We start from the raw sequence: 17907 nt of genomic DNA on the forward strand, positions 1-17907 counted from the left end.
TGCATGTTTGAGAGATTAATAGGTCAGCAGTGTTGTAAACTTCTGTTAAACAACAAAAGGTCAGAGACAGCAAGTTAGCACACTCTAAACTGTTGCCTGGATATAATAAAACTCCAATAATCCAACAAGCTTGGGATATTGGTGGTGATGAACCAGCAGATTTTCCAGACTATTGGATGTTACTCATATTAGTACCCTATATACTTTGAATTTGCTTCTTTCTGAGATGTTACAGCAGTAGATGATACACTTCCAGTGAACTTTCCAGCGAATTTTCACGTTGCAGCTGCATAAATCTTTGGTTAGGCGACATTTGGAGTACTGTGTGCAGTTCCGGTCGCCTCCAGGATGCAGAGGCTTTAGAGAGGGTGCAGAAGAGGTTCACCAGGATATTACATGGATTAGAGAGTATTAGCTATAAGGAGAGGTTGGACATACTTGGATTGTTTTCTCTGGAATGTCTGAGGTTGAGGGGATATCCGATAAAAGTTTATAAAATGATGAGAGGCATAGATGGCCAGAGTCTTTCTCCCCCAGAGTGGAAATGTCAAAAACTTGAGGGCATAGCTTTCAGGTGAGGTTAAGTTTAAAGTGGATGTGCGGAGCAAGTTTTTTTATACAGAGAGTGGTGGGTGCCTAAAACGCACTGCCAGAGGAAATGGTTGAAGCAGATACAAAAGCAACGTTTAAGAAGCATTTAGACAGACACGTGAACAAGCAGGGAATGGAGGGATATAGGCCACGTGCAGGCAGATGGGTTTAGTTTAGATTGGCATCATGGTCAGAACAGATTTAGTGGGCTGAAGGGCCTGTTCCTGTGCTGTACTGTTCTATGAACCTAGAAAGTTTAAAAGGAAGGCTGTAAACAGGGCCCTACTGAGTTTAAATGGAGCGAGGGAAATGGGGCCCCAGTGAATTTAAAGGGAGCACAGGAAACATTACCCAAAGAGCTGGATGCCAAATCGTTAAAGATTTCTGAATAATTGGAGAGCAGATTATCAGAGTTTTACTGTAGTTTGCTGACAGGCAGCTGGGCTCCCCATTGATTGATCCTCCTTTGTAGCAGAGACTATTGTTGTCACAGTTGCAGTGCAGCTCACAGTGAGAAGGAATGAATTTCAGTGCATGCTGTCTCAGTCCCCAAACTGTACAGTGGGGCCTTCATGTGTTGAGATCCCTCCCCATGATCTACACATCCTTCTTTTGTAAACAGCAGTGCATCAGCCACATTTTAATACCCCTCTTGGACTACACTTGGACTCTTGGGCAGGCACGGTAATGCAGCAGTCAGCGTAACACTATTACAGCGCCAGCGACCCGGGTTCAATTCCAGCCGCTGTCTGTAAGAAGTTTGTACGTCCTCCCCCCGTGTCTGCATGGGTTTCCTCCGGGTGCTCTGGTTTCCTCCCACATTCCCAAAGACATCCCGGTTAGGAAGTTGTGGGCATGCTATGTTGGCGCCGGAAGCGTGGCGACACTTGCGGGCTGCCCCCCAGAACACTCTACTCAAAAGATGCATTTCACTGTGTGTTTCGATGTACATGTGACTAATAAAGATCTTATCTTATCTTACATGGGAGCTTGGAGTATGATTTTGAGAATTAGTGAGGTATTTTGTTAAATGTGCCATTCTTTGGGAAGAATAATTATTAATTAATTACATATGCTGCAGTTTACTGACCCGAATCTGGGAGAGACTGCTGTCTGGCCTGGATCAATTGGACATCGAGCTCGTCATCAATGTCAAATGTTGCAATTTCTTTCTTAAACTCATCTTCGTAGTAAAGCCTGCAATGGAACGAGGAGAGTCACACTGAGGAGAAAAGAACGCTGGACAAATGGGGAGTGAATTCCCTTTCAGAGCTCAATGGAAACCTCTCATACTGTCGCCAGCTACACAACCAATAGGATGGCTTTTCCCAGAGAAATCTTCACCAACTGGTAGTTTAGTAAGGAGCACTGGAATGATCTGATTGGATGATTTCCCTGAGCCACAGATGGAATACTGTGGAAGCTCTAAAACTGGCTGGAAATGAAGAGAAAGACACCTCAACATCCAAACCCTATTGAACTACCTAGTAAATGCACAACAGGTGATGCTCAACAATAAACGCCAATGAAATTGATGAAATTTTCAGTGGACAACATCAAAAAACCCCACTTATCAGGGACAGATCAGCACCAACATGTGTACAATAGGTTATGGAGGTGAAACAGAGTGTTAGTGTTTAAGGGTGGGCTACTGTATGTGTGTGTGTGTCTGTCTCTGTGTGTGAGTGTGAGTCAGAGAGAGAGAGTGTAAGAGAGAGAGAGTGTAGAGAGAGTGTGAGTAGAGAGTGTAGAGTGTGAGTGAGAGAGTGTAGAGTGTAGAGAGAGTATGAGTGAGAGTGTAGAGAGAGTGTGAGAGAGAGAGAGTGTAGAGAGAGAGACTGTAGATAGAGAGAGAGTGTAGAGAGAGAGAGAGAGAGAGAGAGAGAGAGAGGTATCTGTGAATGAGAATGGAGCTTCATAGAGTAAAAATGGGTGTACGTTGAAGGCCAGCAAGCTGGATGGGAGCTTTGTGTGTGGGTGTGGCTGGGTGTGGAGTTCGTTAGGTCTGTAGTTGTGTGTGTATAACGTTGTGGTACTGTGCGGCAGATGATGTGTCAATGGGATGCAGTATGTTTACTAAACTGTGTGTAATTGCATGGGGCTTGGTGTATCTGAGCAGGTTAGTGGTTCCAGCTAGAAAGTGTGTGAAGAGGTGGGTAGTTTGGTCGTTCAGCCTGTATATATCTCATTTTTAACTGCCCTGGCTTGTGTTACAAATCACTACTCCCTGTTCTGGCCAGTGTATACACTGCCTCCTCTCACTTTTACCTGCTGTGGCCTTTGGTGTTTGAGTTATTCATGTTCTTGTTCTCAGTCAACGGGAAGAATTCGATTGTGTTGAACGGCAGGTCGGTCAGTCTGCTGTGTGGAGTTTCTGCCTCCTCTCCTCCACCCTCTGATTTACTGAACTGTAGTGGTCGTTGGCTCGTTACTTGTTGCTGATAGGAGCCACTTCTGTCCATTTGGTAAGAATCAGCTTGGTCTCCGAACAGTCCTCCTGCTCTCTTGAAGGACAGGGTGTGAAGATGGACGTTTAACATCACAGTAATTTCAAATTAACATACTTCACATTAAATTAACCAAAAGGAAATAGCTTCCATTTACACAGTGCCTTTAAGATGCCAAAACCAAGTGATTGCCTGGGAATATTTGCAAAAAATATATATTCCTTTAAAGCACAATAACTCAACAGGCTGTGGATAAGAGGAGAACTTATAATGGAGACATAAGAGACTGCAGACACTGGAATTTAGAGCAAAAAAAACCAAACTGCTGGAGGAATTCAGTGGGTCAGGCAGCTTCTGTGGGGGAAATGGACAGTCGACATTTTGGATCGAAACCCTACACCAGATGAAGGGTCTCAACCTGAAACATCAACTGTCTATTTCTCTCTGCAGATGCTGTCTGACCTGCTGAGTTCTTCAGCATCTTGTTTGTTTAACAAATCCGTGCTGGTTTGCCTTAAGGTGACTTAATCCTGTCCAGGATCAATGTTTCTAAAAAAAAACTTCCAGGTAAGATGAAAACGGATATAGGAGGCTACAACATGTCCAACAACTTAGGAGAGGCACGTGCTTTTCTGTTCTTGTGCACAGTTCAATGCCCGGTATGAAAACTCGAATTTCACCACAGTTCACTGAAGAGAGTGATTATCGCCGCTGTGAAAGCAATGCTCAAAGTCAAGCACAATCAAACTCTGAACCATTTTCCTGCACCATCCCCATATCCCTTGAGTCCCTTACCAATCAGTCTTGAAGACACACGATGACTGAGCCCTCCCCAGCTGTCCTCCTCGTCACCCTGGGTAAAGAAATTTCTCATCTTTGTCCTGAATGGCCGACCCTACATCTTGAGTCTGAGACCCCCTAGTTCTAGATTCTGGACTGCTCTGTTTCTTTCCTCGTCAGCCTCAGAAGAATTTTGTGCATATAGCATGGAATATACAGACCCATCGAACAGTCAAGCACCCTTACACTAATGATATTTTGTGCTTCCACATTCCCATCAACTCCTGCAGATTCTACCACTCATCCACACACTGGGGATAACTTATAGTGGCCAATTAACCTAGCAGCTCACACGTCTTTGGGTTGTGGTTGGAAAATACTGCAAACTTTCAATGATTCTTCTAAACTCAAGGGAGTATAGTGCCTGCCTGCTTGTCCTCACACAACGATCCCATCGTCCCTGGAATCAAATCAGGTGAACCTTCATTGCGCTTCCCTCCATTGGAAGTACCTTTCTGTGGGTAAAGCTATCACACCTGTTCACACGCACTCTCGCCAGAGTCTGACGTAATGCCCACAAGGTCAGAATATGCAATAATCAGAAAGCAGCACTGAATGGAATCGTTCCCTGTTCCATTAAACGCTTCCACTGAGTTTATAAAATGGCACTGGGGATTAGCCTGTAAAATTCCATTGTTGAAATGACCAACCCGGTATATTGTCTCATCCAGGCCACCGTCCTCCATTGTTCGCTCTCCTTCATCAACAGGCAGCTCCCCGGACACGGTGCGGTGAAGGTCCTCACCCATGTCCTCCTCCACATTGCGCAGTCCAGCCTGAGGGGCGGCAGAATGAAGAGTTATGGACCACCGGAGGCTTCAGCCCACACTGTCCATCCATAAATCACTGGAACTCCTGAGCAGCCCTGGTCGCTGACCTCTCCCATGGAGCTCATTCCTGAAGTCCACTCCCTCTTACTGAGACTATCCCACCACCGACCCCCCTCACTGACTGACATTCTGTCCCCTCACTGACCGAACCACCCACCCTCACTGACCCACCCTTCTCCCTCAATGACCCCTCTCACACCCAATCCTATCACCAGCTCCACTTTACTGACCCTCCAGTCACAGACCCATTCCTCATCACTGACCCTCCTCACTGACTCGTAGCCCCTCCGACCATCCATGAGTGACCAACCCCATCAGTTACCCCCCCTCAATGACACCATCCCACAGACCCAGCTGCCTGTTACCCCTGCACTGACCCACAGCCCCCTCACTGACACTGCTCACTGACCCACCCACCCCTCATTGACTCACACCCCCTCTCACTAACCCACCCCTCCAGTCCCATTACTATCCCCACTTGACTGACGTCCCTTCCCCTCACTGACCCACCCCACTCCACGGACCCGCCTCACTGACCTCAGTAACTCCACCCACAGACCCACTCTCCCATCACCAACCCCCCTCCTGCGATCGCTCCCCCCCACCCCCAGGCTCCCCCACCTCAGTCCATTCGCTCCGGTTTTACCTGCAGCTCAATTTCATTCGCAGTCTGCTTCTTCTTGGACGGGAGAATTCCATAATATTCTTCCTGGCGCTTCTTGAATTTCCTAAAATGTTCCTGGATGAGGAAGGTGGCGTAGAACTTGCCAACGGTCACTTCATCGTCTGGGTGAAAAACGTTTGACCTTTAATGTTGCCACCAGAACCGAAGCATTTCTATGAAGTTAACACAAGGCCTGGACAACGAGGGACCTCTCACTCCCCATCAGAGAGTGTCTCCCAAACCAGCATCAACGTCAGAGGGCTTCAGCCTCCATGCCTGTTAAAGAGAGTCTCTGAATCCTCGGCTGCAGAAAGACCAGCTGTTCAGCAAACAGCTGCATGAAACAAGACCCCAGATCGCCCCGTGCTCGAGGTGGACCAAGGGATAAAGTTCCCTCTTATTTCACACTGTTTCCCAGTGGGAATGTGTTGAAGGAAGCCAGTTCAGTCGTCAGTGGTAACAGGGAACTCTGCAATGTTAATCCTGTCACTGAGGGGTCAGAACAAGACCCAGCCACAATCGGGTTGAGAAAATTGACACCCAGGTTGGACTCACACCTATCAAATCTACTGATGTACCAGAAGAGAAAAACAAATAAAAGCTATCAAAGAATTTTAAAGGTTGAAATATATTAATGTAGTAAAAATTTTAATATGTAAAAAATCTAACACACTTAAAATCATTCAAATAAACTCGAGCAATTGGGGTGCCACAGAGGTGCTGCCTCACAGCTCCAGAGACCAGGGTCCAATCCTGACCCTGGGTGCTGTCTGCGTGGAGTTTGCACGTTCTCCCTGTGACCGAGTGGGTTTCCTCCCACATACCAAATACATGCGGGTTGGTAGGTTAACCGGCAGCTGTAAAGTGCCCCCAGTGTGACGGTGAGTGGTAGAGTTTGGGGGCTGTTGAGAATATGGGAGAAAAAAAAGGGATTAATGTATGATTAATTGAAATGACAGCACAGACATGGAGGGCCGAAGGGCCTGTTTCCACACCCTGTACATCCATATGACTCGATTTAAAAACGTGTCACCATTGAACATCTCGTCCCTTAATGGAACTGAATGGGGAAGAGATCCCAGCAGGGGTTCCACCAGCAGATTATCAGCTCGTGCTTGAAGAAGTCAAGGAAGGTTCAGATTCACTCCTGCCTGTGTGGGAATCCCACAGCCGCTCGCAGTGAGGCAGGGAGCTGCTCTCAGTGGCAAAACCACAAGCCCCGGGTCGTGTCTCTCTGCCGACATCCACTCACCTCCGATAGGGGGGATCACTTGGTCAAGGAGTTTCATGCTTGTGCGTTTCCAGATCTTTTTGATAATGGCTCTCAGCTCCTCGTTAGACTTTTCAAAATTCCCTGGTTGCAAAGGTAATACGACAAAGTGAATATACATCCAGCAGCTGGGTTGAAACGTTTCAGTTACGAGGAGAGTTGGCTTATCCTGGGGGGTGGGGGACCAGGTTAAGAGGGGACATGACTGAGGTGTATAAAATTATTATGAGGGGTATGGATAGAGTAGACTGCAGGAAACTTTTCCCCTTGTCAGAAGGAGTTAACAGACATAGATTTGGCAAGGGAGGGGTGGTGGGAAGAGATTTAGAGGGGGGCCTTTATCACCCAGAGAGTGGAGTGTACCTGGAATACACGGCCTAAGAGAGTGGTGGAAGTAGAGTTGCTGACAGCATTTAAGAAGTGTCCAGACAAGCACTTGAATCACCTTAGTGTAGAAAGCAATGGACCAAGTGCTGGAAGATGGGATTAATAGGGATAGGTGCCCACTGGTCAGCATGGACATGGTAGGCCGAATGGCCTGTTTTCCTGCTGTATGACTCCATGGATCCACACGATTATCCCGTCAGCCACAGCTACAACATAACTAACCTAAATATACACCCGCGGGTTGGTAGGTTAACTGGCAGCTGTAAAGTGCCCCATGTGTGATGGTGAGTGGTAGAACTTGGGGGCGGTTGAGACTGTGGAAGAATAAAAAAAGGGATTAAAATATGATTAATTGAAATGTCAGCACGGGCAAGGTGGGCCAAAGGGCCTGTTTGGTCTCCTTGGCCCCCCTCACCTGCACACACAAGCTGCATGAATTTGTAACACCTGCACGTATCTCCAACTCTTGTTTTTATTAAAAGAGTTAAGGTATCCTAGTGAAATTATACAGAGCCCTAACCAGGCCACTCCTGGAACGTTGCTACAGCTCAGGTCTCCGTAGCTAAGGTATTCTTGTGATAGAGGGAATTGTGCGAGCATTCATCAGGCTTGTTCCCGGGAAGGAGGCTTGTTCCCCAAGGAGACAGTAAGCAGACTGAGCCTGAACACTCTCTGGAGTTTAGAAGAATGAGACATGATACAACCTTGTTTTAAAGGCTTGACAGGTTCAGATGCAGAGGGAATGGTTCCCCTGGCTGGGACGTCAAGGAAGAGAGGTTGCAGTCCCAAAACAAAGGGTCATCCATACAGGACTGAGAGGAAAAAAAATTCCTTCACAAAGAGGGTGGTGTTTTTTTTGGGGCTGTGGAGGCTCAGTTGCTGAGATGAGATGGAGAATCTTTTGGATATTGGAAGAATCAAGGCACACGGGGTTAATGCAGGAAAGTGGTGCCAAGGTCAAGGTCACTGATGATCTCACTGACCAGTAAAGCAGGTCATTCAGTCCCACTCATGCTTCTATCTCTTATACTCTTGATCTAACTGGTCCCCAAAGCACACATGTTTTTGGAGACATCCCCGCTGTTTCAAGAGGAGTGACGTTCAGGGTGTGGCCCCTTCCTGTCAGTATAACTTCACCTACCTTCAGTTTTAATTTTGAGGGCCGTCCGGACGAGTGCGAAGAGGGTGGCGTTAAAGGTGACTGTGCCGTCGCTGTTCATGGGCATGTTCATGGAGACCAGCCTCTGGAAAAGGTGGAGGGTGGAGAGATCAGCACCAGGAGGGAACGCAACACAAGGCAACGAAGGAGACTGGACTTTGAACTCAGAACACGAGGGCGAGATGTTACGGGTGCGGAGGCATTACTGGGAGAGGAGGAACGAGGTTCCCCCAGGTCAGCGTTCGCACTCAACCAGCACCAGCAGTTCAAGGGACAATTATCTCTCGGTGATTTGTGGGACCTTGCTGTGTACAAATTGGATGCCTTTGACCCGTGCAACAGTGGCAGGCTGTCCACTTGTGTTCCAAGTCGAGTACATGCGTCAGCTATCTATTCAAGGAAGCTGGAAAGGCAAGGTGAGTGAAATAGACTTCATATCAAAGATAGGTGGGAGACTATCATCACTGGCCGGGAAGAATTTGTGAGAATGGGTCTCGGAGGCAGTTCCTCACCAGCGGGATCCCACCTGCACAGGCGCACGCTCTGCTTGACCTGACTGCACCGGTTCTGCATTGTAGACACTCCAGGTTCCCAGCACCCCTTCAGAGACCAAATAAATACAGAGAAAGGTGGAAATACTCAGCAGGTTGGGCAGCATCTGAGGTGAGGGAAACGGAGTTAATGTTTCATATCCAGGACTTTTCATGAGAACGTCAGACACGTGAAAATCTATGACCTGAAATGTTAACTCTGCTTCTCTTTCCACAGATGCTGCCTGACCGAGAGACATCGAATCATAGAGATACAGCACAGAAACAGGACCTTCGGCCCACTGAGTCTGTGCCGACCATCAACCATCCAGTTACACTAATCCTACATTAATCCATTGTTTATTCTCCCCACATTATCACCAATCGCCTCCAGATTCGACCACTCGCCCACACACTAGGGGCAATCTACAACAGCCAATTAATCAACCAACCCACCCATCTTTGAATTGTGGGAGGAGACCCCAGCACACGGAGGAAACCCATGCGTTCACAGGAAGAACGTGCAAACTCCGCACAGACAGCGCCTGAGGTCAGGATCGAACCCGTGTCTCTGGCGCCGTGATGTGGCAGCTCTACCAGCTGCCCGCTGAGTGTTTCCAGCATTCTCTGTTTTTATTTCAGATTTCTGCAGGTTTCTTTTAATTTTCACTTCCTATAGGGATCCAGGCCAGGTGGGAGGCTGAGCTGGGGGAGATGGGAAATAGCCGTTGGTTTCATACACGTGAGCTCTGGATAACTCTTCCTCCAAGGCCTGTGACAGAAATCTGTTCACCTATTTCAGGGCATCCCCTTCACGCCCAACTATCCCGGGACCCTCTGATCTGCTGGGGGAGGGGGGAGAGGCTTGCAGAGATGCCCCCACCTACAATCAGTACGATAATGAACAGAGGCCGTGTAAGCCTGTTCCACTACATCACTGTACTCATGAACAGGGTCACCTGCTGGAGGAAGCCCAAGCAACTGTAAAGCCAGGGACCAAGGACCAAGAGGCTCTGCATCTTATTCCTCCCCTTTGAGCCAGGAGATTGACACAGGCTGAAAGGAATCAAGTTGTGATTAAGTATAATGGCTCTCAAGCACAAGATTTGACAGGAATGCTTCCTCCTTGTCTCGGAGTCCTTCCATTCTTTCACTCAGTGATTTCCACTGCCCACTGATCTTCATCCTGTACAGCAATCTTACTCCCACTTTTGCCATCCAAATTATCTTGCCTGCCGTTAAGAAGTGTGACAGAAATTTAACACCTGACCTAATCATAACAACCCTTGAGTGCCATGCCCAACCATGTCAAAAGGCCACTGCCCAAAGGATATGAGTGAACCAGGGTGTTTGTATGGCGATCAGATAGCTTGTGGTTACTACTACAACTGTTTAAGTGAGGTTTAGTGGATTAACCCAATTCCCAGTTGCCTGTGGAGGATTCTGAACTCATGTCTTTGTGTCATTAGTTTGACCCTCAATGATTCTCAGAGAGGTACAGCATTGAAAAAGGCCCTTCAGCCCATCGATTCCATGCCAACCATCAGACACCCATTTACACTAATCCTACACCAATCCCATTTTACTCTTCCCGCAACTCTCCCAGATTCTACAACTCACTTACTAGGGGCGACTTACAGCTGCCAATTAACCTACCAACCCGTGTGTTTTTGGGAGCACCCGGGGGAAACCCATGTGGTCACAGGTAGAACATGCAAACTCCACACAGACAGCACGAGAGATCAGCATCAAACCTAGGTCCCTGGGGCTGTGAGCTAGCAGTTCTCCTAGCTGGGCCACTGTGTTGACTTCTGGATTAGTACTCCAGCTGCATAACCACTATAGTATACTGTCCTACGTTGTTACTGAAACATAAGCAGAAAATGCTGGATACACTCAGCAAGTCAGGCGGCAACTTCATCCTAAAACATTAACTCCATTTCTCTTTCCATAGATGCTGCCTGACCTGCCGAGTGTTTCCAGCATTTTCTGCATTAATTTTAAATTACTGTTTGCTAATTTCAAAAGAAGCTGCCAATCGGACAAGTATCTGAGCAAAGCATTCAGTGTCAAGGGTTCCAATTGCACGTGGCTTGACAACTTTGTCAAGCAGGCCAGGTCATGGCTGGATGAAACGAGGTGAGACTGTACTAACCGCACCTTACAGGCCACACGGTGGGGGCAAAACTTGCCAAACCCCAGCGGGGGCTGGATGCGTCGGAGCAGGGTCACCACGTCCAGGTGTTTGATCCGACCCCTGCAGAGAATAATCAGGAAAACCATCAGGTGTGTGTGTGTGTGTGTGTGTGTGTGTGTGTGTGTGTGTGTGTGTGTGTGTGTGTGTGTGTGTGTGTGTGTGTGTGTGTGTATACAAGAGAGTGTGTGTGTAAGAGAGACTGTGTGCAAGTGAGAATGCAGGGTTGTGAATGTGTGTCTAAAAGTATGCGATGTTTGTGTGTGCACGAGTATTTGTGTCTGCATGTGCGCGCGCGTGTGTGATGTGTGTGTGTGATGCTGATGTGTGCATGATATATGTGTGCATGATGTTTGTGGGTGTATGCATGATGTGTGTGCGTGCATGATGTTTGTGTGTGTGTGTGCGTGCGCACGCACGTGCGCGCATGCATGAAGGTGGGGGTGGTGTTGCAGGGGAAGCACATCAGAATCAGATTTATCATCACTGACATACGACGTGAAATTTGTTGTTTTGCGGCAGCAGTACGGTACAAAGACATACCTGAGGGGTGACCTTACAGAGGAGCATAAAATCATGAGGGACATAGATAGGGTAAGTGCGCACTGTCTTTTTCCCAGGGAAAGGGAATCAAAAACTAGGAGGGCACAGGTTTAAGGTGAGAGGGAAAAGATTTATTAGGAACTTGAGGAGTGACTTCTTTACACAAAGGGTGGTATGTATGTGGATTGAGCTGCCAGAAGAAGTGGTTGAGGCAGATACAATAATGAAATTTAAAAGACAATTGGACAGGTACATGGATGGGAACAGTTTAGAGGGATATGGGTCAAACACGGGCAAGTGGGAACAGCTTAGGCAGGCATCTAGGTCGGCATTGACATGTTGGGACAAAGGGCCTGTTTCTATGCTCTATAACTCAAGGTGACCAAATAAATGTCAGAAAAATCTATAAATTACAAAAATGAATAAGTAGTGGAAAAAGAAGGAATAATGGAGGTGGTGTCCATGGGTTCAGGGGTGGTTCAGAAATCACATGCCCGTGAGACTGTTTACACTCACTTAGCATCAGGATCATATTCGGCCCATATCCTCTTAAATTCATCGAGGTGGTGAGGGCCCAAGATGGACCAATCTCGTGTCAGATAATCAAAATTGTCCATAATGACAGCCACAAACAAGTTAATAATCTGCAAAAGACACAATAGTGTTTAATGTATAATCTAGGCAGGCTTGAATGGTTGCTTTAATGAAGCAAAATGTACCAGGGCTGTCACTGAGATAAGTTAGAAACAAACCACATAACACATCAGGGCAGATGATCTGGAGCTTGGTTAAAGAGACAGGCCTTTAGGGAGGAAAGAGAGACAGAGGGGTTTAAAGTGGGAATTCCAGCTTTTGGAGCCTTGGCAACTTAAGGTCCGAACACCAGTTGTGGACTTGTTAACTTCGGGACTGAAGGAAATTACAATCACAGGATGGGTGAGGCCAAGGAGGAATTTTTAGCATAAGAGAATTTTAAAATTAAACCGTTGCTTAAACAACGTCTATGTAGATCAATGAGCAAAGAGGTCTTATGATGGGCAGATAGGTTGAGATTCCAATGTTAGAATGATACAGCATGGAAACAGGCCTCTGAGTCTATGCTGATCACCAACCACCCATTTACACCAATCCTACGTTAATCCCATTCTCCCCACATTCCCATCAACTCCCCCCAGATCCCACCTCTCACCCACTCACTAGGGGCAATCTAAAGTGGGTCAATTAACCTACCAACCCGCCCATCTTTGGGATGTGGGAGGAACTGGAGCTCCCAAAGGAAACCCACGGGGTCACAGGGAGAATGGGCAAACTCCACACAGGCAGCACTTGAGGTCAGGATCGGGCCCGGGTCTCTGGAGCTGTGAGGTAGTGGCTCAATTAGCTGTTCCATGCTATGTCCCGCACACTGAAACTTCCAGGAAGTTTATGTCCCTTTGCCGTGACCTCACTGCCCAGTGGCTTTCTCTGGGCGTTGGGTTAATTGTGTGGCTGTGTCTCTGAGTGTTGGAGTCACGAGACCCTGGCTGGAGTCCGCGCAAGTGGACGGAGGGAAGGCTGCAGTTTTACTGCACCAGAACTTACCAGGAAAGCACAGAGCATGTAGAAACTGATGAAGTAGAAGACTGCGAAGTTGGTTCCACAGGTGTACTCCTCGCCAGGCTGGTAGTCAGACTCAGGGTCGCATAGCTTGCCAGGCCGACAGGCCAGCATGATCTCTTGCCAGGCTTCCCCTGTGGCACACCTGGAGACGGGAAGGGCCACAGTCACCCACTGCGAGGTCACAGATTCACGGCGGGTACAGTGAGAGGCAACCACTCACCTGAAAAGCAGGAGCACGGCTTGGGGGAAGGTCTGGAAATTGTTGTTGCGATTGATCTGCGCCCCATCCACATTGGCAATCTTACCAAAGACCTGGGGATTGGGGAGGAAGAGTGTCAGGTCAACAGCTCAGTAGTGTTGGGGAGGGTAAAGTGTGCAGATGAATGGCCATCAATCACTCCTTTAAAGATCCACTTGTAGAAACCTGCACGAGACTGCCGAGGACTCACCTGCATGAAGAGGATACCTGGCCTTACCTGCATTCCAATGACAGCATATATGAAGAACAACATCACAATGAGAAGTGCCACATAGGGAAGAGCCTGTCAGAAAATCAAAACAAGATGGGTAAGGCCTCTGACCCGAAAAATGCATCTGATCCCTTTCCCTCCTCACTCTCTGTCTCCATTTGTACAATAGATTTTGCTACCATCTCTGATAATACCCAGTCCCATTTCGTACACTTCTCTCCATCCAATCCCAATATTCTGGTGGGATTAGAAAGAGGGAAGGTAGTTGGAAGATGTGGTCAGGAAAATGGTAAAGTGGGGAGATCAGGGAAACACGGCCACAGATGTTCGGGGTCCAAGTATTTTGAGCCCTTTTAGCGGTGCCCCCTTCCTTTCCTTGCTCCGACTCATTATCGACTGACTGCCCCTTCTCTGTCCCCTTGCCGTGTTTCCCAGTCTTCCCCGTGCTTGGCTCGGGCCCACCTTGCTGGGCTCCCTCACCTGGAAAGACTTGATGAACGTCCACAGAAGAGTCCGAACACCCTCTCCTCTGCTCAGCAGTTTGACAAGGCGCATCACACGGAACAGACGGAAGAAGGAGATGGAGATGCGGGAGGTGTCCTCGGACTCCTGGAAACCATGCAGGAAAAAAGAACAGATTACATGAGGCACTGAAAGCAGTGACAGCCAGAGGTGGGGATGGAATAGGAAGGCAATGAGACCGAGAGAACGAGACAGGGAGAAAGAGACGAGGTAGTTAGAAGATGCATGGAGGGAGGTGGTATAGGCAGGAGACCATGGAAAAGAATTCCATTTATAAACAGCCTTTCATGACATCAGGATGTCTCTAAATGTTTTACTGTCAATAAGTTTCTTTGAAGTGTAATCACCATTATAACATAGGGAATAACTCTTTGGAGAGAAGGAGGATGAGAGGAGACACGACAGAGGTGCACAAAATATTGAGGAATAGATAGAGTGGACAGACAGCACCTCTTTTCCAGGGTACCAGTGCTCAATACAAGAGGGCATGGCTTTAAATTACTGGGTGGGAAGTTCAAGGGAGATATCAGAGGAAGGTTTTTTACCCAGAGAATGATTGGGGCATGGAATGCGCTGCCTGGGGCGGTGGTGGAGGCAGCTACATTGGTCAAATTCAAGAGATTACTAGATAGGCACATGGAGGAATTTAAGATAGTGGGATGTGTGGAAGGAAGGGGTTAGATAGTCTTAGGCGAGGTTTAAAGGTCAGCACAACATTGTGGGCTGAAGGGCCTGCATTGTGCTGTACTGTTCTATGTTCTATGAATGATATTATACCATAGGACATAATGATTCTGCAATGGGATAAAATTCAGGTAAATGGAGTTTAATGTGGGGAAGTGCGAGGTCGGGGCAGTCCGAAGGAGATTCACCAGGCTAATTCCTGGGATGAGAGGGTTGTCCTATCATGAGAGGCTGGACAATTTGGGGCTGTATTTCATGGAGTTTAGAAGAATGAGGGGTGATCTTATTCAAACACACAAGATCCTAAGGGGGCTTGACAGGGTAGATGTTGGGATGTTTTCACGAGTGGGAGGGTCTTGAGCAAGGGGACATAACTGCAAAATAAAGGGCCGGTCATCTAAAACTGAGGTGCATAGAAATTTCTTCTCTCAGAGGGTGGTGAATCTCTAGAATTCTCTTCCCCCGAGGGTGGTGGTGGACAGATCATTAGAGATATTTAAGGAGGAGATAGGTAAATATTTGAAAGATCGAGGACTTGAGGGTTGTGGGGAACTGGTACAGAAGAGGGTTGAGGTCAGCATAGACCAGCCGCGACCAACTGAAAGGCAGGGCAGGCTTGAGGGGTCCGGTAGCCTACACCTCCTCCTATTTTCCTGTGTTCTTATGAAATGGAAGAGCTAATTAACGCAAGATCCCACAAAAGTAACTTGATAACATTCAAAAAGTCTGTTTTAATAACATTGGTTGAGGAATGCCTATTGATCCGGACATGGGGATTACTTCACTACACGTCTTCAATCCATGCCATGTGATTTTTTTAATATATTCACCCAAGGGAACAGACAGATTTAACACTGCTTCGGCGTAGATACAGGGGTGAGCTATTTTAGCCCTTTGAAGAGAGATTTACTCACACACAAAATATTTGTGAAAGTGGAACTCAGTGATTCCGAGGTGTGGAGAAGGTTAAAGGCTGAGATCAATGTATTTTCAGAAAGTAAGGGAATTAGGAGATCTGGGATTGGGCGGAAGAGTGGAACTGAGGCACAGGAGCACCCATGATTTTACTGGGAGGCACTGAAGGCTTGAAGTAGCACTGGCTGACTCCTGCTTCCCTCATATTGTCTCTTTTGAAAGGCAGCACCTCTGACTGCGCAGCACTCCCTCTGCGCTACACTGGACCGTCAGCTTGAATTATGGGGGGACCCCTCCCATCTCTGGAATGGGGCCTGACCCATGGGCCTCTTCTTCACAGGTTAGACTCACTAAACCATGGCTGACACTTGGTGTACATGTTGGGGAGGGTGACCCAACAGGAGGTACTTTGCCTGTGCCACCCACTACCTTGTGATGTTTTGAGGGGTGTGGAGCTAAAACAAGCAGATGGAGCTGACGTCCAAATCAGTCAAAAGATGGCACAGTGGCAAAGCCAGTGGTGCTGCTGCCTCACAGCTCCAGCAACCCAGGTTCAATCCTGACCTCTGATGCTGCCTGTGTGGAAGTTGCACGTTCTCCCTGTGACTGCGTGGTTAACTGCCCACTGTAAACTTATGTATAGATGAACAGAGTGGTAGAACTGGGAGGAACTGATGGAAATGTGGGGAGAATAAAATGCGATTCGTGTACATTAGTAGAATTGGGAGCTTGATGGTTGGTGTAGACTTGATGGGCAGATGGGCCTGTTTCCCTGCTCTGAGAGAACACCCTCTCCCTGACCTAGAACCATTCTGGTCAAGGACTCTTTCTCCAAACTCCCTCTTCTTAAACCCCCTCTTCTCTGATCCCTCCACCCTTACCTCCAACTGCAAGGAGCAGGTTAAGTTTACTCTTAAGGTTGAGGCATTTGCTGCACCTTCTGTTCAGCAAGACCTGAACTCTTTCTCCAGTTCTCTCCGAGTCTCCTCTCACACTTCCTCTGGTCTGTGTGGCCCAGCTCCTGCCTTCTCCAATTTGTAACTTGCTGAACACCCAACTTCCCAAGTGCTTCCACGTCAGGTGATATCGGTAGAGTGTTCTCTTTCCTTATCTCCCCTCCTTTCCTCATCACCAAAGCCACCTTGACCCCTTTCGCCTCATGAACTAATGCCCGATCTCCAAAGTCATTGAACTGCTATCAACCCCCAAATCTATACCCATTTTCCCCAGAATCTCCCTGAACTGAAATGACCACTGGTAAACTCGTCTCTCCATGGCCTCCTCCAGCCTCAGTGCTGGTCGTGGCTCCGTTATTAGCACGGGGGGGTTGGGTTTAAGTCCTGCTTTGAAAATTGAGAGCATAAGTTACTGAGTGAATGCTGCTGTATGTTCTGATGAAATGTCTGCCTATCCTCTCAAGTGAACATAAAAGATCCCATTACACCATTTCAAAGAGAACACAGGACAACAGGAGCAGGACGAGGCCACTTGGCCCCTCAAGCCTGCCCTGCCATTCAATATGATCGTGGCCAATCTGCCCCAGGTCTCAATCCCCCCCTCTGTGCTAGATCCCCAGAGCCCTCAATTCCCTGATCTCCCAAAAAGTTACCTACTTTTTTAATGCCCACAACCCTTCCGGAGAGCATTCCAGAGATTCATCACCATCCGTGAGATGATCCCTCACACCTCTGTCTTAAAAGACCAGCCCCTTATCTTGTAACTAAGAAGGAGGAATTGCAGTAATTCTTGGTGCCAGCATTTATCCTCAACATCTCAGATTACTGGTCATTTTTACAACGCAGCTTGGGGCAACTTCCTGTGTGCAAACTGGCTGCTGTACTTCCTACATAAACAGTGACAGTACTTCCAGAGCATTTTCCACCCAGCGTACATCTTGAAGTACAAATGCTTTAGAAAACCTTTGCTGTAGCTGTCTGCAAGCATTGACGCGCTTAACCCGCACCATCTCACTCCAACTCCTCTCCTTCATTGTCCAGAAAAATGGGTTTTCCCTTGACTTGTTTCTCCTAGCCAAAGAATCACCTGAAACATTCTCTCTGCGTGAATGGACTAGATGTGGTGATGACTAAATCGTGCTTGTATTTTGTGTCCTGAGTCTTTTGTTTGGTTCTGGCAGTTGAGATACTTGGTTGCAGTATACGTACATGTGTACTGGGTCCTGGGGAGCAGCTTAGGGACCCCCACATTTGACCTGGTTTTAGATTTGCATTGTTGAACACAGAAAGGCACCTGCAGATGGCT

General features: G+C 47.7%; 1 protein-coding gene across 1 annotated transcript in view; it reads right to left on the reverse strand.

Moving 5' to 3' along the window:
* The window catches only part of LOC127581076 (voltage-dependent L-type calcium channel subunit alpha-1S-like), a 136821-nt gene that overhangs the window by 13157 nt on the left and 105757 nt on the right, over window positions 1-17907 (reverse strand). Inside the window, exons 29-40 of the mRNA XM_052035146.1 lie at window positions 14005-14133; window positions 13531-13596; window positions 13275-13366; window positions 13037-13196; window positions 11972-12099; window positions 10879-10975; window positions 8171-8273; window positions 6625-6726; window positions 5355-5494; window positions 4529-4654; window positions 2860-3095; window positions 1682-1788 (exon numbers count right to left, since the gene is read on the reverse strand). Coding sequence (XP_051891106.1) covers window positions 1682-1788; window positions 2860-3095; window positions 4529-4654; window positions 5355-5494; window positions 6625-6726; window positions 8171-8273; window positions 10879-10975; window positions 11972-12099; window positions 13037-13196; window positions 13275-13366; window positions 13531-13596; window positions 14005-14133 — 1486 coding nt within the window. The remainder of the gene's footprint in view (window positions 1-1681; window positions 1789-2859; window positions 3096-4528; window positions 4655-5354; window positions 5495-6624; window positions 6727-8170; window positions 8274-10878; window positions 10976-11971; window positions 12100-13036; window positions 13197-13274; window positions 13367-13530; window positions 13597-14004; window positions 14134-17907) is intronic.

Source organism: Pristis pectinata, chromosome 20 (genome assembly GCF_009764475.1).
Source record: "Pristis pectinata isolate sPriPec2 chromosome 20, sPriPec2.1.pri, whole genome shotgun sequence".
Taxonomy (NCBI): Eukaryota; Metazoa; Chordata; class Chondrichthyes; order Rhinopristiformes; family Pristidae; genus Pristis; species Pristis pectinata.